This window comes from Ranitomeya imitator, chromosome 7 (assembly GCF_032444005.1).
Source record: "Ranitomeya imitator isolate aRanImi1 chromosome 7, aRanImi1.pri, whole genome shotgun sequence".
Lineage (NCBI taxonomy): Eukaryota > Metazoa > Chordata > Amphibia > Anura > Dendrobatidae > Ranitomeya > Ranitomeya imitator.
Window position 1 is genome coordinate 1,226,171 of NC_091288.1, and position 14,360 is coordinate 1,240,530.

At 48.6% G+C, this 14,360-nt stretch overlaps 1 protein-coding gene across 3 annotated transcripts in view; it reads left to right on the forward strand.

The window, feature by feature from the left end:
• Positions 1-14,360, forward strand: part of DPP10 (dipeptidyl peptidase like 10) — a 634,899-nt gene that overhangs the window by 478,203 nt on the left and 142,336 nt on the right. For all 3 annotated transcript variants that reach the window (XM_069732554.1, XM_069732555.1, XM_069732553.1), the window contains one exon: positions 5,718-5,772. In XM_069732554.1, coding sequence (XP_069588655.1) covers positions 5,718-5,772 — 55 coding nt within the window. The remainder of the gene's footprint in view (positions 1-5,717; positions 5,773-14,360) is intronic.

Sequence of the window (14,360 nt, forward strand, 5' to 3'; positions counted from 1 at the left end):
CTATTCCCGTAGGTCAGGATCACACTGTAATGGCTCCTCCCTGTTCCCGTAGGTCAGGATCACACTGTAATGGCTCCTCCCTGTTCCCGTAGGTCAGAATCACACTGTAATGGCTCCTCCCTGTTCCCGTAGGTCAGGATCACATGGTAATGGCTCCTCCCTGTTCCCGTAGGTCAGGATCACACTGTAATGGCTCCTCCCTGTTCCCGTAGGTCAGGATCACATGGTAATGGCTCCTCCCTGTTCCCGTAGGTCAGGATCACACTGTAATGGCTCCTCCCTGTTCTCGTAGGTCAGGATCACAGGGTAATGGCTCCTCCCTGTTCTCGTAGGTCAGGATCACACTGTAATAGCTCCTCCCTGTTCCCGTAGGTCAGGATCACACTGTAATGGCTCCTCCCTGTTCTCGTAGGTCAGGATCACAGGGTAATGGCTCCTCCCTGTTCCTGAAGGTCAGGGTCACACGGTTATGGCTCCTCCCTGTTCCCGTAGGTCAGGATCACACTGTAATGGCTCCTCCCTGTTCCCGTAGGTCAGGGTCACACGGTAATGGCTCCTCCCTGTTCCCGTAGGTCAGGATCACACTGTAATGGCTCCTCCCTGTTCCCGTAGGTCAGGATCACAGGGTAATGGCTCCTCCCTCTTCCTGAAGGTCAGGGTCACACGGTAATGGCTCCTCCCTGTTCCCGTAGGTCAGGATCACAGGGTAATGGCTCCTCCCTCTTCCTGAAGGTCAGGGTCACACGGTAATGGCTCCTCCCTGTTCCCGTACGTCAGGATCACACTGTAATGGCTCCTCCCTGTTCCCGTAGGTCAGGATCACACTGTTATGGCTCCTCCCTGTTCCCATACCTCAGGCTCACACTGTAATTTGTCCTCCCTCTTCCCATAGGTCAGGATCACACTGTAATGGCTCCTCCCTGTTCCTGTAGGTCAGGATCACACTGTAATGGCTCCTCCCTGTTCCTGTAGGTCAGGATCACACTGTAATGGCTCCTCCCTGTTCCCGTAGGTCAGGATCACACTGTAATGGCTCCTCCCTGTTCCTGTAGGTCAGGATCACATGGTAATGGCTCCTCCCTGTTCCCGTAGGTCAGGATCACACTGTAATGGCTCCTCCCTGTTCCCGTAGGTCAGGATCACATGGTAATGGCTCCTCCCTGTTCCCGTAGGTCAGGATCACACTGTAATGGCTCCTCCCTGTTCTCGTAGGTCAGGATCACAGGGTAATGGCTCCTCCTTGTTCCCGTAGGTCAGAATCACACTGTAATAGCTCCTCCCTGTTCCTGTAGGTCAGGATCACACTGTAATGGCTCCTTCCTGTTCCCGTAGGTCAGGATCACACTGTAATGGCTCCTTCCTGTTCCCGTAGGTCAGGATCACACTGTAATAGCTCCTCCCTGTTCCCGTAGGTCAGGATCACACTGTAATGGCTCCTTCCTGTTCCCGTAGGTCAGGATCACACTGTAATAGCTCCTCCCTGTTCCCGTAGGTCAGGATCACACGGTAATGGCTCCTCCCTGTTCTCGTAGGTCAGAATCACACTGTAATGGCTCCTTCCTGTTCCCGTAGGTCAGGATCACATGGTAATGGCTCCTCCCTGTTCCCGTAGGTCAGGATCACAGGGTAATGGCTCCTCCCTGTTCCCGTAGGTCAGGATCACACTGTAATAGCTCCTCCCTGTTCTCGTAGGTCAGGATCACAGGGTAATGGCTCCTCCCTGTTCCCGTAGGTCAGGATCACACTGTAATAGCTCCTCCCTGTTCCCGTAGGTCAGGATCACACTGTAATGGCTCCTCCCTGTTCTCGTAGGTCAGAATCACACTGTAATGGCTCCTTCCTGTTCTCGTAGGTCAGAATCACACTGTAATGGCTCCTCCCTGTTCCCGTAGGTCAGAATCACACTGTAATAGCTCCTCCCTGTTCCCGTAGGTCAGGATCACATGGTAATGGCTCCTTCCTGTTCCCGTAGGTCAGGATCACTGGGTAATGGCTCCTCCCTGTTCTCGTAGGTCAGGATCACAGGGTAATGGCTCCTCCCTGTTCCCGTAGGTCAGGATCACACTGTAATAGCTCCTCCCTGTTCCCGTAGGTCAGGATCACACTGTAATGGCTCCTCCCTGTTCCCGTAGGTCAGGATCACATGGTAATGGCTCCTCCCTGTTCTCGTAGGTCAGGATCACAGGGTAATGGCTCCTCCCTGTTCCCGTAGGTCAGGATCACACTGTAATAGCTCCTCCCTGTTCCTGTAGGTCAGGATCACATGGTAATGGCTCCTCCCTGTTCCCGTAGGTCAGGATCACAGGGTAATGGCTCCTCCCTGTTCCCGTAGGTCAGAATCACACTGTAATGGCTCCTCCCTGTTCCCGTAGGTAAGGATCACACTGTAATTTCTCCTTCCTGTTCCCGTAGGTCAGGATCACACTGTAATGGCTCCTCCCTGTTCCCGTAGGTCAGGATCACACTGTAATGGCTCCTCCCTGTTCCCGTAGGTCATGATCACACTGTAATGGCTCCTCCCTGTTCTCGTAGGTCAGGATCACACTGTAATGGCTCCTCCCTATTCCCGTAGGTCAGGATCACACTGTAATGGCTCCTCCCTGTTCCCGTAGGTCAGAATCACACTGTAATGGCTCCTCCCTGTTCCCGTAGGTCAGGATCACATGGTAATGGCTCCTCCCTGTTCCCGTAGGTCAGGATCACAATGTAATAGCTCCTCCCTGTTCCCGTAGGTCAGGATCACACTGTAATGGCTCCTCCCTGTTCCCGTAGGTCAGAATCACACTGTAATGGCTCCTCCCTGTTCCCGTAGGTCATGATCACACTGTAATGGCTCCTCCCTGTTCCCGTAGGTCAGGATCACAATGTAATGGCTCCTCCCTGTTCCCGTAGGTCAGGATCACACTGTAATGGCTCCTCCCTGTTCCCGTAGGTCATGATCACACTGTAATGGCTCCTCCCTGTTCCCGTAGGTCAGGATCACAATGTAATAGCTCCTCCCTGTTCCCGTAGGTAAGAATCACACTGTAATTTGTCCTCCCTCTTCCCATTGGTCTGGGTCACAGAGTAATTGATTCTCCCTATTCCTGTATGTCAGGATCACTCAGTAATGGCGCCTCCCTCTTCTCGTAGGTGGGGATTATTATTATTATTTAATTATATTGCACCATTAATTCCATGGTGCTGTACATAAGAAGGGTTACATACAGAGTAGATATCGTTTACAGTAAACAAATTTACACTGACAGATTGGTACAGAGGGGAGAGGACCCTGTCCTTGCGGACTTACATTCTACAGGATAATGGGGAAGATTCAGAAGGTCGGGGGTGCGGCAGCTCTGGTGGTGGTGAGGCGGCAGCTCTAGTGGTGGTGAGGCGGCAGCTCTGGTGGTGGTGAGGCGGCAGTTCTGGTGGTGGTGCGGCGGCAGCTCTGGTGGTGGTGAGGCGGCAGCTCTGGTGGTGGTGAGGCGGCAGCTCTGGTGGTGGTGAGGCGGCTGCTCTGGTGGTGGTGAGGCGGCAGCTCTGGTGGTGGTAAGGCGGCAGCTCTGGTGGTGGTGAGGCGGCAGCTCGGGTGGTGGTGAGGCGGCAACTCGGGTGGTGGTGAGGCGGCAGCTTGGGTGGTGGTGAGGCAGCAGATCGGGTGGTAAGGCGGCAGCTCGGGTGGTGGTGAGGTGGCAGAATGGTTATTGCAGGCTGTAGGCTTTCTTGAAGAGATGGGTTTTCAGGTTCCGTCTGAAGGAGCTGAGGTTGGTGGATAGTCGGACGTGTTGAGGCATGGAATTCCAGAGGATGGGGGGATATTCGGGAGAAATCTTGGAGGCGGTTGTGTGAACAACGAATAAGTGTGGAGGAGAGTAGGAGGTCTTGGGAGGATCTGAGATTGCGTGAGGGAAGACATTGGGAGATTAGTTCAGAGATATATGGAGGAGACAGGTTGTGGATGGCTTTGTAGGTCAGTATTAGCAATTTGAACTGGATACGCTGAGGGAATGGGAGCCAGTGAAGAGATTTGCAGAGGGGAGAAGCACGGTAGTAGCGAGGAGAGAGGTGGATTAGCTGGGCAGCAGAGTTGAGGACAGACTGGAGTGGTGCAAGAGAGTTAGCAGGGAGGCCACAGAGGAGGGTGTTGCAGTAATCAAGGCGGGAGATGATGAGGGCATGCACAAGAGTTTTAGTAGATTGAGGATGACATTGTAATGGATCCTCCCTCTTCCCATAGGTCATGATCATACTGTAATGTGACCACCATCTTACTGTAGGTTGGGGGGGTCACACTGTAATGGGTCGTCCCTCTTCCCGTAGGTCAGGATCACACTATAATGGCTGCTCCGTCATTCTTAGGTCAGGGTCACATTATAATGGCTCTTCCTGTAGGCCGGGGTCACACTGTAATGGGTCGTCCCTCTTCCTCTAGGTCAGGATCACACTATAATGGCTGTTCCTGTAGGTTAGGGTCACAATTTAATAGGTCCTCCCTTTTTCCGTAGGTCAGGATCACACTGAAATTGGTCCTTCATCTTCCCGTAGGTTACGGTCTCACTGTAATGGCTATTACCTCTTTCCAAGGTCAGTGTCACACTGTAATGGCTCTTCCTGTTGGTCAGGGTCACACTATAATAGGTCCACCCTCTTCCCATAGATCAGGATCACACTGTAATGATTCCTCCCTCTTCCCGCAGGTCAGGATCCCACTGTAATGGGGCTTTTTCTTCCCATAGTTCAGGGTCACACTGTAATGGTTCCTCCCTCTTCCACTAGATCAGAATCACACCATAGTGGGTCCCCATCTTAGGTCGGAGTAACACTGTAATGGCTCCTCCCTCTCCTGTAGGTCGAGGTCACACTGTAATGGGTACTACATCTTCCCGTAGGTCAGTATCGCACTGTAATGATTCCTCCCTCTTCCTGTAGTCAGTATCACACTGTAGTTGGTCCTCCCTCTTCCCGTAAGTGAAGGTGACTTTGTAATGGGTCCTCTATCTTTCCTTAGGTCTGGGTCACACTGTAATGGCTCCTCCCTCTTCCAGTAGGTCGAGGTCACACTGTAATGGCTCCTCCCTCTTCCAGTAGGTCGAGGTCACACTGTAATGGCTCCTCCCTCTTCCTGTAGGTCGAGGTCACACTGTAATGGCTCCTCCCTCTTCCTGTAGGTCGAGGTCACACTGTAATGGCTCCTCCCTCTTCCAGTAGGTCGAGGTCACACTGTAATGGCTCCTCCCTCTTCCAGTAGGTCGAGGTCACACTGTAATGGCTCCTCCCTCTTCCTGTAGGTCCAGGTCACACTGTAATGGCTCCTCCCTCTTCCAGTAGGTCGAGGTCACACTGTAATGGCTCCTCCCTCTTCCAGTAGGTCGAGGTCACACTGTAATGGCTCCTCCCTCTTCCAGTAGGTCGAGGTCACACTGTAATGGCTCCTCCCTCTTCCTGTAGGTCGAGGTCACACTGTAATGGCTCCTCCCTCTTCCTGTAGGTCGAGGTCACACTGTAATGGCTCCTCCCTCTTCCTGTAGGTCGAGGTCACACTGTAATGGCTCCTCCCTCTTCCTGTAGGTCGAGGTCACACTGTAATGGCTCCTCCTTCTTCTCATAGATCAGTATCAAACTGTAATTGTTTTTCCCTGTTGTAGATCAATGTACCTTGTTAATTTTGTAATTTTTAAAAAGATTTTGCTTTTCCTCCTGACTGCTATCTTTATGTTTTATGTTTCCTTTGTCAGGTGGTTACTAAGAGAACCTTATATTGATCCAAGCAGACTGAGCATATTTGGGAAGGTAATTCATCATATTATCACATAATCCTCCTTGCTGGGTTGCTATGGTCTCCACTGTAGGTTCCCTATTGTATCGGTTCTAGCTATAAAATCCTTATTGTAGGGTCTATTGCTGCAGGTTCCCAATTTCAGGGGTTCCAGCTGTAGATTCCCAACTTTATGGGTTCCGGCTGATGTTTCATAGCAGTTCCAACTTTACGTTCCCAGCTGCGGGGGTTTTGGCTTTAAGTTCCCATTTGCGGGAGTTCTGGATGTAGGTTCCCAACTATATCTGTTCTAGCTGTAGGCTTTCTCCATTTTAGCATAGATTGCTATAAGTTCCCAATTGTGAGTGTTCTGGCTGTAATTTCCCAACTTCGGGGGTTCCGCCTGTAGATTCTCAACTGCTGCAGTTCTAGCTGTGGGTTCTACATTGTTGGGTTTATGGCTGTAGATTACCAATGGCCTTTGGGTTCAGGCTCTAGAATTCCAACTTCGGGGGTTCTAGCTGTAGATTATCTACTGTGCAGATTTTGGTTGCAGGTTCACAACTGTGGGGGTGCTGGTTGTAGCTTCTCTACTGTTGTGGATCTAGCTGTTGGTTCCCCATTGTAGGGTTTATGGCTGTACGCCCCCAATTGCAGGGTTCCAGCTGTAATTTCCCAGATATATAGGTTCCACCTCTAGGTTCCCTACTGCGGGGGTTTCAGCTGTAGGTTCCCTACTGCGGGGGTTCTGGATTTAGGCTTCCAACTTGCTGTAGGTTCCTCATTGTAGGGTTTATGGCTGTACGCCCCCAATTGCAGGGTTCCAGCTGTAATTTCCCAGATATATAGGTTCCACCTCTAGGTTCCCTACTGCGGGGGTTTCAGCTGTAGGTTCCCCACATTGCGAGTTCTGGGTTTAGGGTTCCAACTTGCTGCAGGTTCCTCATTGTAGGGTTTATGGCTGTACGCCCCCAATTGCAGGGTTCAAGCTGTAATTTCCCAGATATATAGGTTCCACCTCTAGGTTCCCTACTGCGGGGGTTTCAGCTGTAGGTTCCCTACTGCGGGGGTTCTGGATTTAGGCTTCCAACTTGCTGTAGGTTCCTCATTGTAGGATTTATGGCTGTATGCCCCCAATTGCAGGGTTCCAGCTGTAATTTCCCAGATATATAGGTTCCACCTCTAGGTTCCCTACTGCGGGGGTTTCAGCTGTAGGTTCCCTACTGCGGGGGTTCTGGATTTAGGGTTCCAACTTGCTGTAGGTTCCTCATTGTAGGATTTATGGCTGTACGCCCCCAATTGCAGGGTTCCAGCTGTAATTTCCCAGATATATAGGTTCCACCTCTAGGTTCCCTACTGCGGGGGTTTCAGCTGTAGGTTCCCTACTGCGGGGGTTCTGGATTTAGGGTTCCAACTTGCTGTAGGTTCCTCATTGTAGGATTTATGGCTGTATGCCCCCAATTGCAGGGTTCCAGCTGTAATTTCCCAGATATATAGGTTCCACCTCTAGGTTCCCTACTGCGGGGGTTTCAGCTGTAGGTTCCCTACTGCGGGGGTTCTGGATTTAGGCTTCCAACTTGCTGTAGGTTCCTCATTGTAGGATTTATGGCTGTATGCCCCCAATTGCAGGGTTCCAGCTGTAATTTCCCAGATATATAGGTTCCACCTCTAGGTTCCCTACTGCGGGGGTTTCAGCTGTAGGTTCCCTACTGCGGGGGTTCTGGATTTAGGGTTCCAACTTGCTGTAGGTTCCTCATTGTAGGATTTATGGCTGTACGCCCCCAATTGCAGGGTTCCAGCTGTAATTTCCCAGATATATAGGTTCCACCTCTAGGTTCCCTACTGCGGGGGTTTCAGCTGTAGGTTCCCTACTGCGGGGGTTCTGGATTTAGGGTTCCTACTTGCTGTTGGTTCCTCATTGTAGAGGTTTTGGCTGCAGGTTCCCACTTGCGGAGGTTCTGGCAATAGATTCCCGACTTCGCGGATTCTGGTTGGTGGTTTCCCACTGTGGCTGCTCTCGCTGGAGGCCATTGTAGCAATTCTTGCTGTACAGTGGATATAAAAAGTCTACACACCCTTGGTGAAATGCCAGGTTTTTGTCATTTTAAAAAAATCATACCAAGAATAATTTTAGAAATGTTTTCTCCTTTATTATCACCCGTAATGTGTACAAATCCATTGGGAATCAAACTTTTTGAGGGGGAAATAAAAATCCGAAAACTAAAATAATGTTGTCGCATAATATTATTGGTCTTGTGGTTTTGTTCAGAATCAGCCAATCACATTTCCCCATGTAACATTGTAGCCAGTGCTTGGCTGCCATCATTTACAGGGATTCTTATCAACCCATTAAAAAGTCTTGTGGTTTAACCCCTTAACGACCGCTGATACGCCTTTCAATGGCGGCAGTTAAAGGGCCTTCTTCCTTAGAAATAAGTGTATAGCACCCCCAGCGTCAGAAAATCTTTGAGGTCTCGGCTACGAGGGGTAGCTGAGACCCCGGAGAACATGATTCGGGTCAGTTTTTACCGTTCCCCGTCATTCAATGAATAACTGCAATCACAAAAAAAAAATCAGATTTTCAGTTCATTTCTCTCTCCTCTGATGTGATCTGGGTGAGATGGTGGATGAGGATGAGGATAAAAAGCCAATATGCTAAATGACTTTTTTTCATCAGTATTTACATAAGAAAATCCCATGGCGACAATATGATCAGTGATAACAAAAATTCCCAATTAAATGTCACCTGCTTAACCCAGCAGGAAGTGCGGCGGCGTCTAAAAATCACTAAAATTGACAAATCTCCGGGCCCGGATGGGATCCACCCTTGAGTACTGCAGGAATTAAGTACAGTCATTGATAGACCATTATTTTTAATCTTTAAAGACTCCATAATAACAGGGTCTGTACCACAGGACTGGCGTATAGCAAGTGTGGGGCCAATATTCAAAAAGGGGACAAAAACTGAACTCGGAAATTATAGGCCAGTAAGCTTAACCTCTACTGTGGGTGAAATCCTGGAGGGCATTCTAAGGGACGCTATACTGGAGTATCTGAAGAGGAATAACCTCATGACCCAGTATCAGCACGGGTTTACTAGGGACCGTTCATGTCAGACTAATTTGATCAATTTCTATGAAGAGGTAAGTTCCGGACTGGACCAAGGGAACCCAGTGGATGTAGTGTATATGGACTTTTCAGAAGCTTTTGATACGGTGCCACACAAAAGGTTGATACATAAAATGAGAATACTGGGGATAGGGGAAAATATGTGTAAGTGGGTTGAGAGCTGGCTCAGGGATAGGAAACAAAGGGTGGTTATTAATGGAGCACACTCGGACTGGGTAGCGGTTAGCAGTGGGGTACCACAGGGGTCAGTATTGGGCCCTCTTCTTTTTAACATTTATTAATGACCTTGTAGGGGGCATTCAGAGTAGAATTTCAATATTTGCAGATGACACTAAACTCTGCAGGGTAATCAATACAGAGGAGGACAATTTTATATTACAGGATGATTTATGTAAACTAGAAGCTTGGGCTGATAAATGGCAAATGAATTTTAATGGGGATAAATGTAGGGTCATGCACTTGGGTAGAAGTAATAAGATGTATAATTATGTGCTTAATTCTAAAACTCTGGGCAAAACCGTCAATGAAAAAGACCTGGGTGTATGGGTGGATGACAAACTCATATTCAGGGGCCAGTGTCAGGCAGCTGCTACAAAGGCAAATAAAATAATGGGATGCAGTAAAAGAGGCATAGATGCTCATGAGGAGAACATAATTTTACCTCTATACAAGTCACTAGTGCGACCACACTTAGAATACTGTGCACAGTTCTGGTCTCCGGTGTTTAAGAAAGACATAGCTGAACTAGAGCGGGTGCAGAGAAGAGCGACCAAGGTTATTAGAGGACTGGGGGGTCTGCAATACCAAGATAGGTTATGACACTGGGGGCTATTTAGTTTGGAAAAACGAAGACTAAGGGGTGATCTTATGTTAATGTATAAATATATGAGGGGACAGTACAAAGACCTTTCTGATGATCTTTTTAATCATAGACCTGAAACAGGGACAAGGGGGCATCCTCTACGTCTGGAGGAAAGAAGGTTTAAGCATAATAACAGACGCGGATTCTTTACTGTAAGAGCAGTGAGACTATGGAACTCTCTGCCATATGATGTTGTAATGAGTGACTCATTACTTAAATTTAAGAGGGGACTGGATACATTTCTGGAAAAGTATAATGTTACAGGGTATATATACTAGATTCCTTGATAGGGCGTTGATCCAGGGAACTAGTCTGATTGCCGTATGTGGAGTCGGGAAGGAATTTTTTTCCCCAATGTGGAGCTTACTCTTTGCCACATGGTTTTTTTGCCTTCCTCTGGATCAACATGTTAGGGCATGTTAGGTTAGGATATGGGTTGGACTAGATGGACTTAATGTCTTCCTTCAACCTTGATGACTATGTTACTATGATCTAGCATAAAAGAGGAGAGAGAAATGGAGCCCCCCAAGCCCTCCCGGTACCTCTGCCATCTCCGGACCCTCCTCCTCTGTCCCCTGGCCCTCCACGTCATCTTCCTGGAAGCAAATGGTGAGATGAAATGGTGAGATCTGCCGGCTGGCACCCGGCACCAATTAGAGATTTCTCCTATTGGTTAATTTTGATCACTGTGATAGACCCTATCACAGCGATCAAAATAAAAAAGTAAATCAAACCCCCATTTGTCACCCCCTTAGTTAGGTAAAAATAAAAAATGTAAACATTTTATTTTTTTCCATTCTTTGCCGTTAGGGTTAAGGTTGGGGCTATGGTTAGGGCTGGGGCTAGGGTTGGGGTTAGGGCTAGGGTTGGGGTTAGAGCTAGGGTTGGGGTTAGAGCTAGGGTTAGGGCTGGGGCTAGGGTTGGGGTTAGAGCTAGGGTTAGGGCTGGGGCTAGGGTTGGGGTTAGGGCTAGGGTTGGGGTTAGAGCTAGGGTTGGGGTTAGAGCTAGGGTTAGGGCTGGGGCTAGGGTTGGGGTTAGGGCTAGGGTTGGGGTTAGAGCTAGGGTTGGGGTTAGAGCTAGGGTTAGGGCTGGGGCTAGGGTTGGGGTTAGAGCTAGGGTTAGGGCTGGGGCTAGGGTTGGGGTTAGATCTATGGTTAGGGCTGGGGCTAGGGTTGGGGTTAGGGCTAGGGTTGGGGTTAGAGCTAGGGTTAGGACTGGGGCTAGGGTTGGGGTTAGAGCTAGGGTTAGGGCTGGGGCTAGGGTTGGGGTTAGGGCTAGGGTTGGGGTTAGAGCTAGGGTTGGGGTTAGAGCTAGGGTTAGGGCTGGGGCTAGGGTTGGGGCTAGGGTTAGGGTTGGGGTTATGGTGGTGTTGGGGATGTGTTTAGGGTTAGGGGTGTGTTGGGGTTGGAGTTAGAATTGGGGGGTTTCTACTGCTTATACTAATACCATAAGACTTTAAAGTTTATTTCTAGTTATAATTAAAAAACCAAACAAAACTCACATTCAATAATGTAGCACCAGGTCACTAAAAATGTTTTTGACCCACTAGTGACAGACCAGACAGTAAGGTAGGCTAGAACATAATATGGTGCCGCCGAGGAGCGCTGTCCTTGAGGGCCGGACTCTATCTGGTATAATGTAGCCGCTTATCTCTTCCCACACTTAGTATGTCTGTAGGACAGCGGCACATCACCATTATTATTTGCCTTATTTTCCCTGATTCGCGCCCTTCCCCTACACCCCCATTGGTGTACATTGCCCCCTTCTCTTATACTCACAGACCACTTTGTCCCCCCTTTTATTGCTCCAGTTATACTATACACAATACAAGGTAATATTAATTGCTCACATATATAGATACATATATATTCAGCCTCCGGTTGTTTGGTTACCCCACTATTATTTATACTAGCACCTTGCACTTTTTATATCGCGCGCACATCGTTGGTATCACAGATTTGTTGTATATTTGAACACTTGCACATTTTTCCATATGGCTGTGTATCCATGCGATAGTGCTACATATATATATTCTTATATTTATTTCTGTCTGTGGGTATACGGTACATATATATATTTATTCCTTGTTTGTGGGTACATTGTATTCTCCATCCTGAGTCCTCCATCAGTTTGTATATACTGTTGTCCGTCCTGTTAATTATTATGTTTTAATTACATTTCATATAATTCTCCCAGTACAGGCCCATGTTGCAGTGCCAGTTGCCAATATCTAAATAAAGGCTATTTTAATGATATATTCTTTGGCCTTCTTTGTGTATTATATATTTTACTATTATTTATTCCCTATTTGTTTCTTTTTCTAGCCTACCTTACTGTCTGGTCTGTCACTAGTGGGTCAAAAACATTTTTAGTGACCTGGTGCTACATTATTGAATTTGTGTTTTGTTTGTTTTTTTAATTATAATTAGAAATAAACCTTAAAGTTTTATGGTATTAGTTTTTTCAGTAAGCCTTTTTTACACTAATCCAGTCAATATAGTAAATCTACTTTTTCAGTTTCTACTGTTTAGCACATCAAGGGGTCTCCACACGTGACATGGTGCCGGTCATCGATGACAGACAATTTTGCATTCAACAAGTCTAAACGATGCTCCCTCCTTTCTCAGGGTTTTGGTCACTAAAGGGTTAAGTAAGAATTTCCTGACATATTCTGGTCCGTAAACAGCTGACCACTTAGCAAAGGATCTGATTGTGGAAAGTTGTCAGTCAGGACAAGGTATAAAAGCATTTTCCAGGTATTAGATCTACCGTGGACACTTTGAAGAAGTCATCAAGAAGGGTCTGAAATTTGGCACAACAGTGACATTACCGAGAACTGGATGTCCCTCAAAAATTGATGAGAAAATTGGTCCAGGAGGCTGCCAAGAGGTCGACAGCACCATTATTGTTGCTGCAGCAATTTCTCAACGCTCCTGGCTGTGCACTGCGTTGTGACAACAATCTCCTGTGTTCTTGAAATGCCTGTTTTTTGGGATTGGATAGGAAAAATAGAATCCTTATCTTACAATGAAAAACATAGGTTCCCACCTGTATGGGTTGTTGTAGGTTTGCCACGGTAGCAGGTTCCCACCTGTGTGGGTTGTTGTAGGTTTGCCACGGTAGCAGGTTCCCACCTGTATGGGTTGTTGTAGGTTTGCCACGGTAGCAGGTTCCCACCTGTATGGGTTCTTGTAGGTTTGCCACGGTAGCAGGTTCCCACCTGTATGGGTTCTTGTAGGTTTGCCACGGTAGCAGGTTCCCACCTGTGTGGGTTCTTGTAGGTTTGTCACGGTAGCAGGTTCCCACCTGTATGGGTTCTTGTAGGTTTGCCACGGTAGCAGGTTCCCACCTGTATGGGTTCTTGTAGGTTTGCCACGGTAGCAGGTTCCCACCTGTATGGGTTCTTGTAGGTTTGCCACGGTAGCAGGTTCCCACCTGTATGGGTTCTTGTAGGTTTGTCACGGTAGCAGGTTCCCACCTGTGTGGGTTCTTGTAGGTTTGCCACGGTAGCAGGTTCCCTCCTGTATGGGTTGTTGTAGGTTTGCCACGGTAGCAGGTTCCCACCTGTATGGGTTCTTGTAGGTTTGCCACGGTAGCAGGTTCCCACCTGTGTGGGTTGTTGTAGGTTTGTCACGGTAGCAGGTTCCCACCTGTATGGGTTCTTGTAGGTTTGCCACGGTAGCAGGTTCCCACCTGTGTGGGTTGTTGTAGGTTTGCCACGGTAGCAGGTTCCCACCTGTATGGGTTCTTGTAGGTTTGCCACGGTAGCAGGTTCCCACCTGTGTGGGTTGTTGTAGGTTTGCCACGGTAGCAGGTTCCCACCTGTATGGGTTCTTGTAGGTTTGCCACGGTAGCAGGTTCCCACCTGTATGGGTTCTTGTAGGTTTGCCACGGTAGCAGGTTCCCTCCTGTATGGGTTCTTGTAGGTTTGCCACGGTAGCAGGTTCCCACCTGTATGGGTTCTTGTAGGTTTGTCACGGTAGCAGGTTCCCACCTGTATGGGTTCTTGTAGGTTTGTCACGGTAGCAGGTTCCCACCTGTGTGGGTTGTTGTAGGTTTGTCACGGTAGCAGGTTCCCACCTGTATGGGTTCTTGTAGGTTTGCCACGGTAGCAGGTTCCCACCTGTGTGGGTTGTTGTAGGTTTGCCACGGTAGCAGGTTCCCACCTGTATGGGTTCTTGTAGGTTTGCCACGGTAGCAGGTTCCCACCTGTATGGGTTCTTGTAGGTTTGCCACGGTAGCAGGTTCCCTCCTGTATGGGTTCTTGTAGGTTTGCCACGGTAGCAGGTTCCCACCTGTGTGGGTTGTTGTAGGTTTGCCACGGTAGCAGGTTCCCACCTGTGTGGGTTGTTGTAGGTTTGCCACGGTAGCATGTTCCCACCTGTATGGGTTGTTGTAGGTTTGTCACGGTAGCAGGTTCCCACCTGTATGGGTTCTTGTAGGTTTGCCACGGTAGCAGGTTCCCACCTGTGTGGGTTGTTGTAGGTTTGCCACGGTAGCAGGTTCCCACCTGTATGGGTTCTTGTAGGTTTGCCACGGTAGCAGGTTCCCACCTGTATGGGTTGTTGTAGGTTTGTCACGGTAGCAGGTTCCCACCTGTGTGGGTTGTTGTAGGTTTGCCACGGTAGCAGG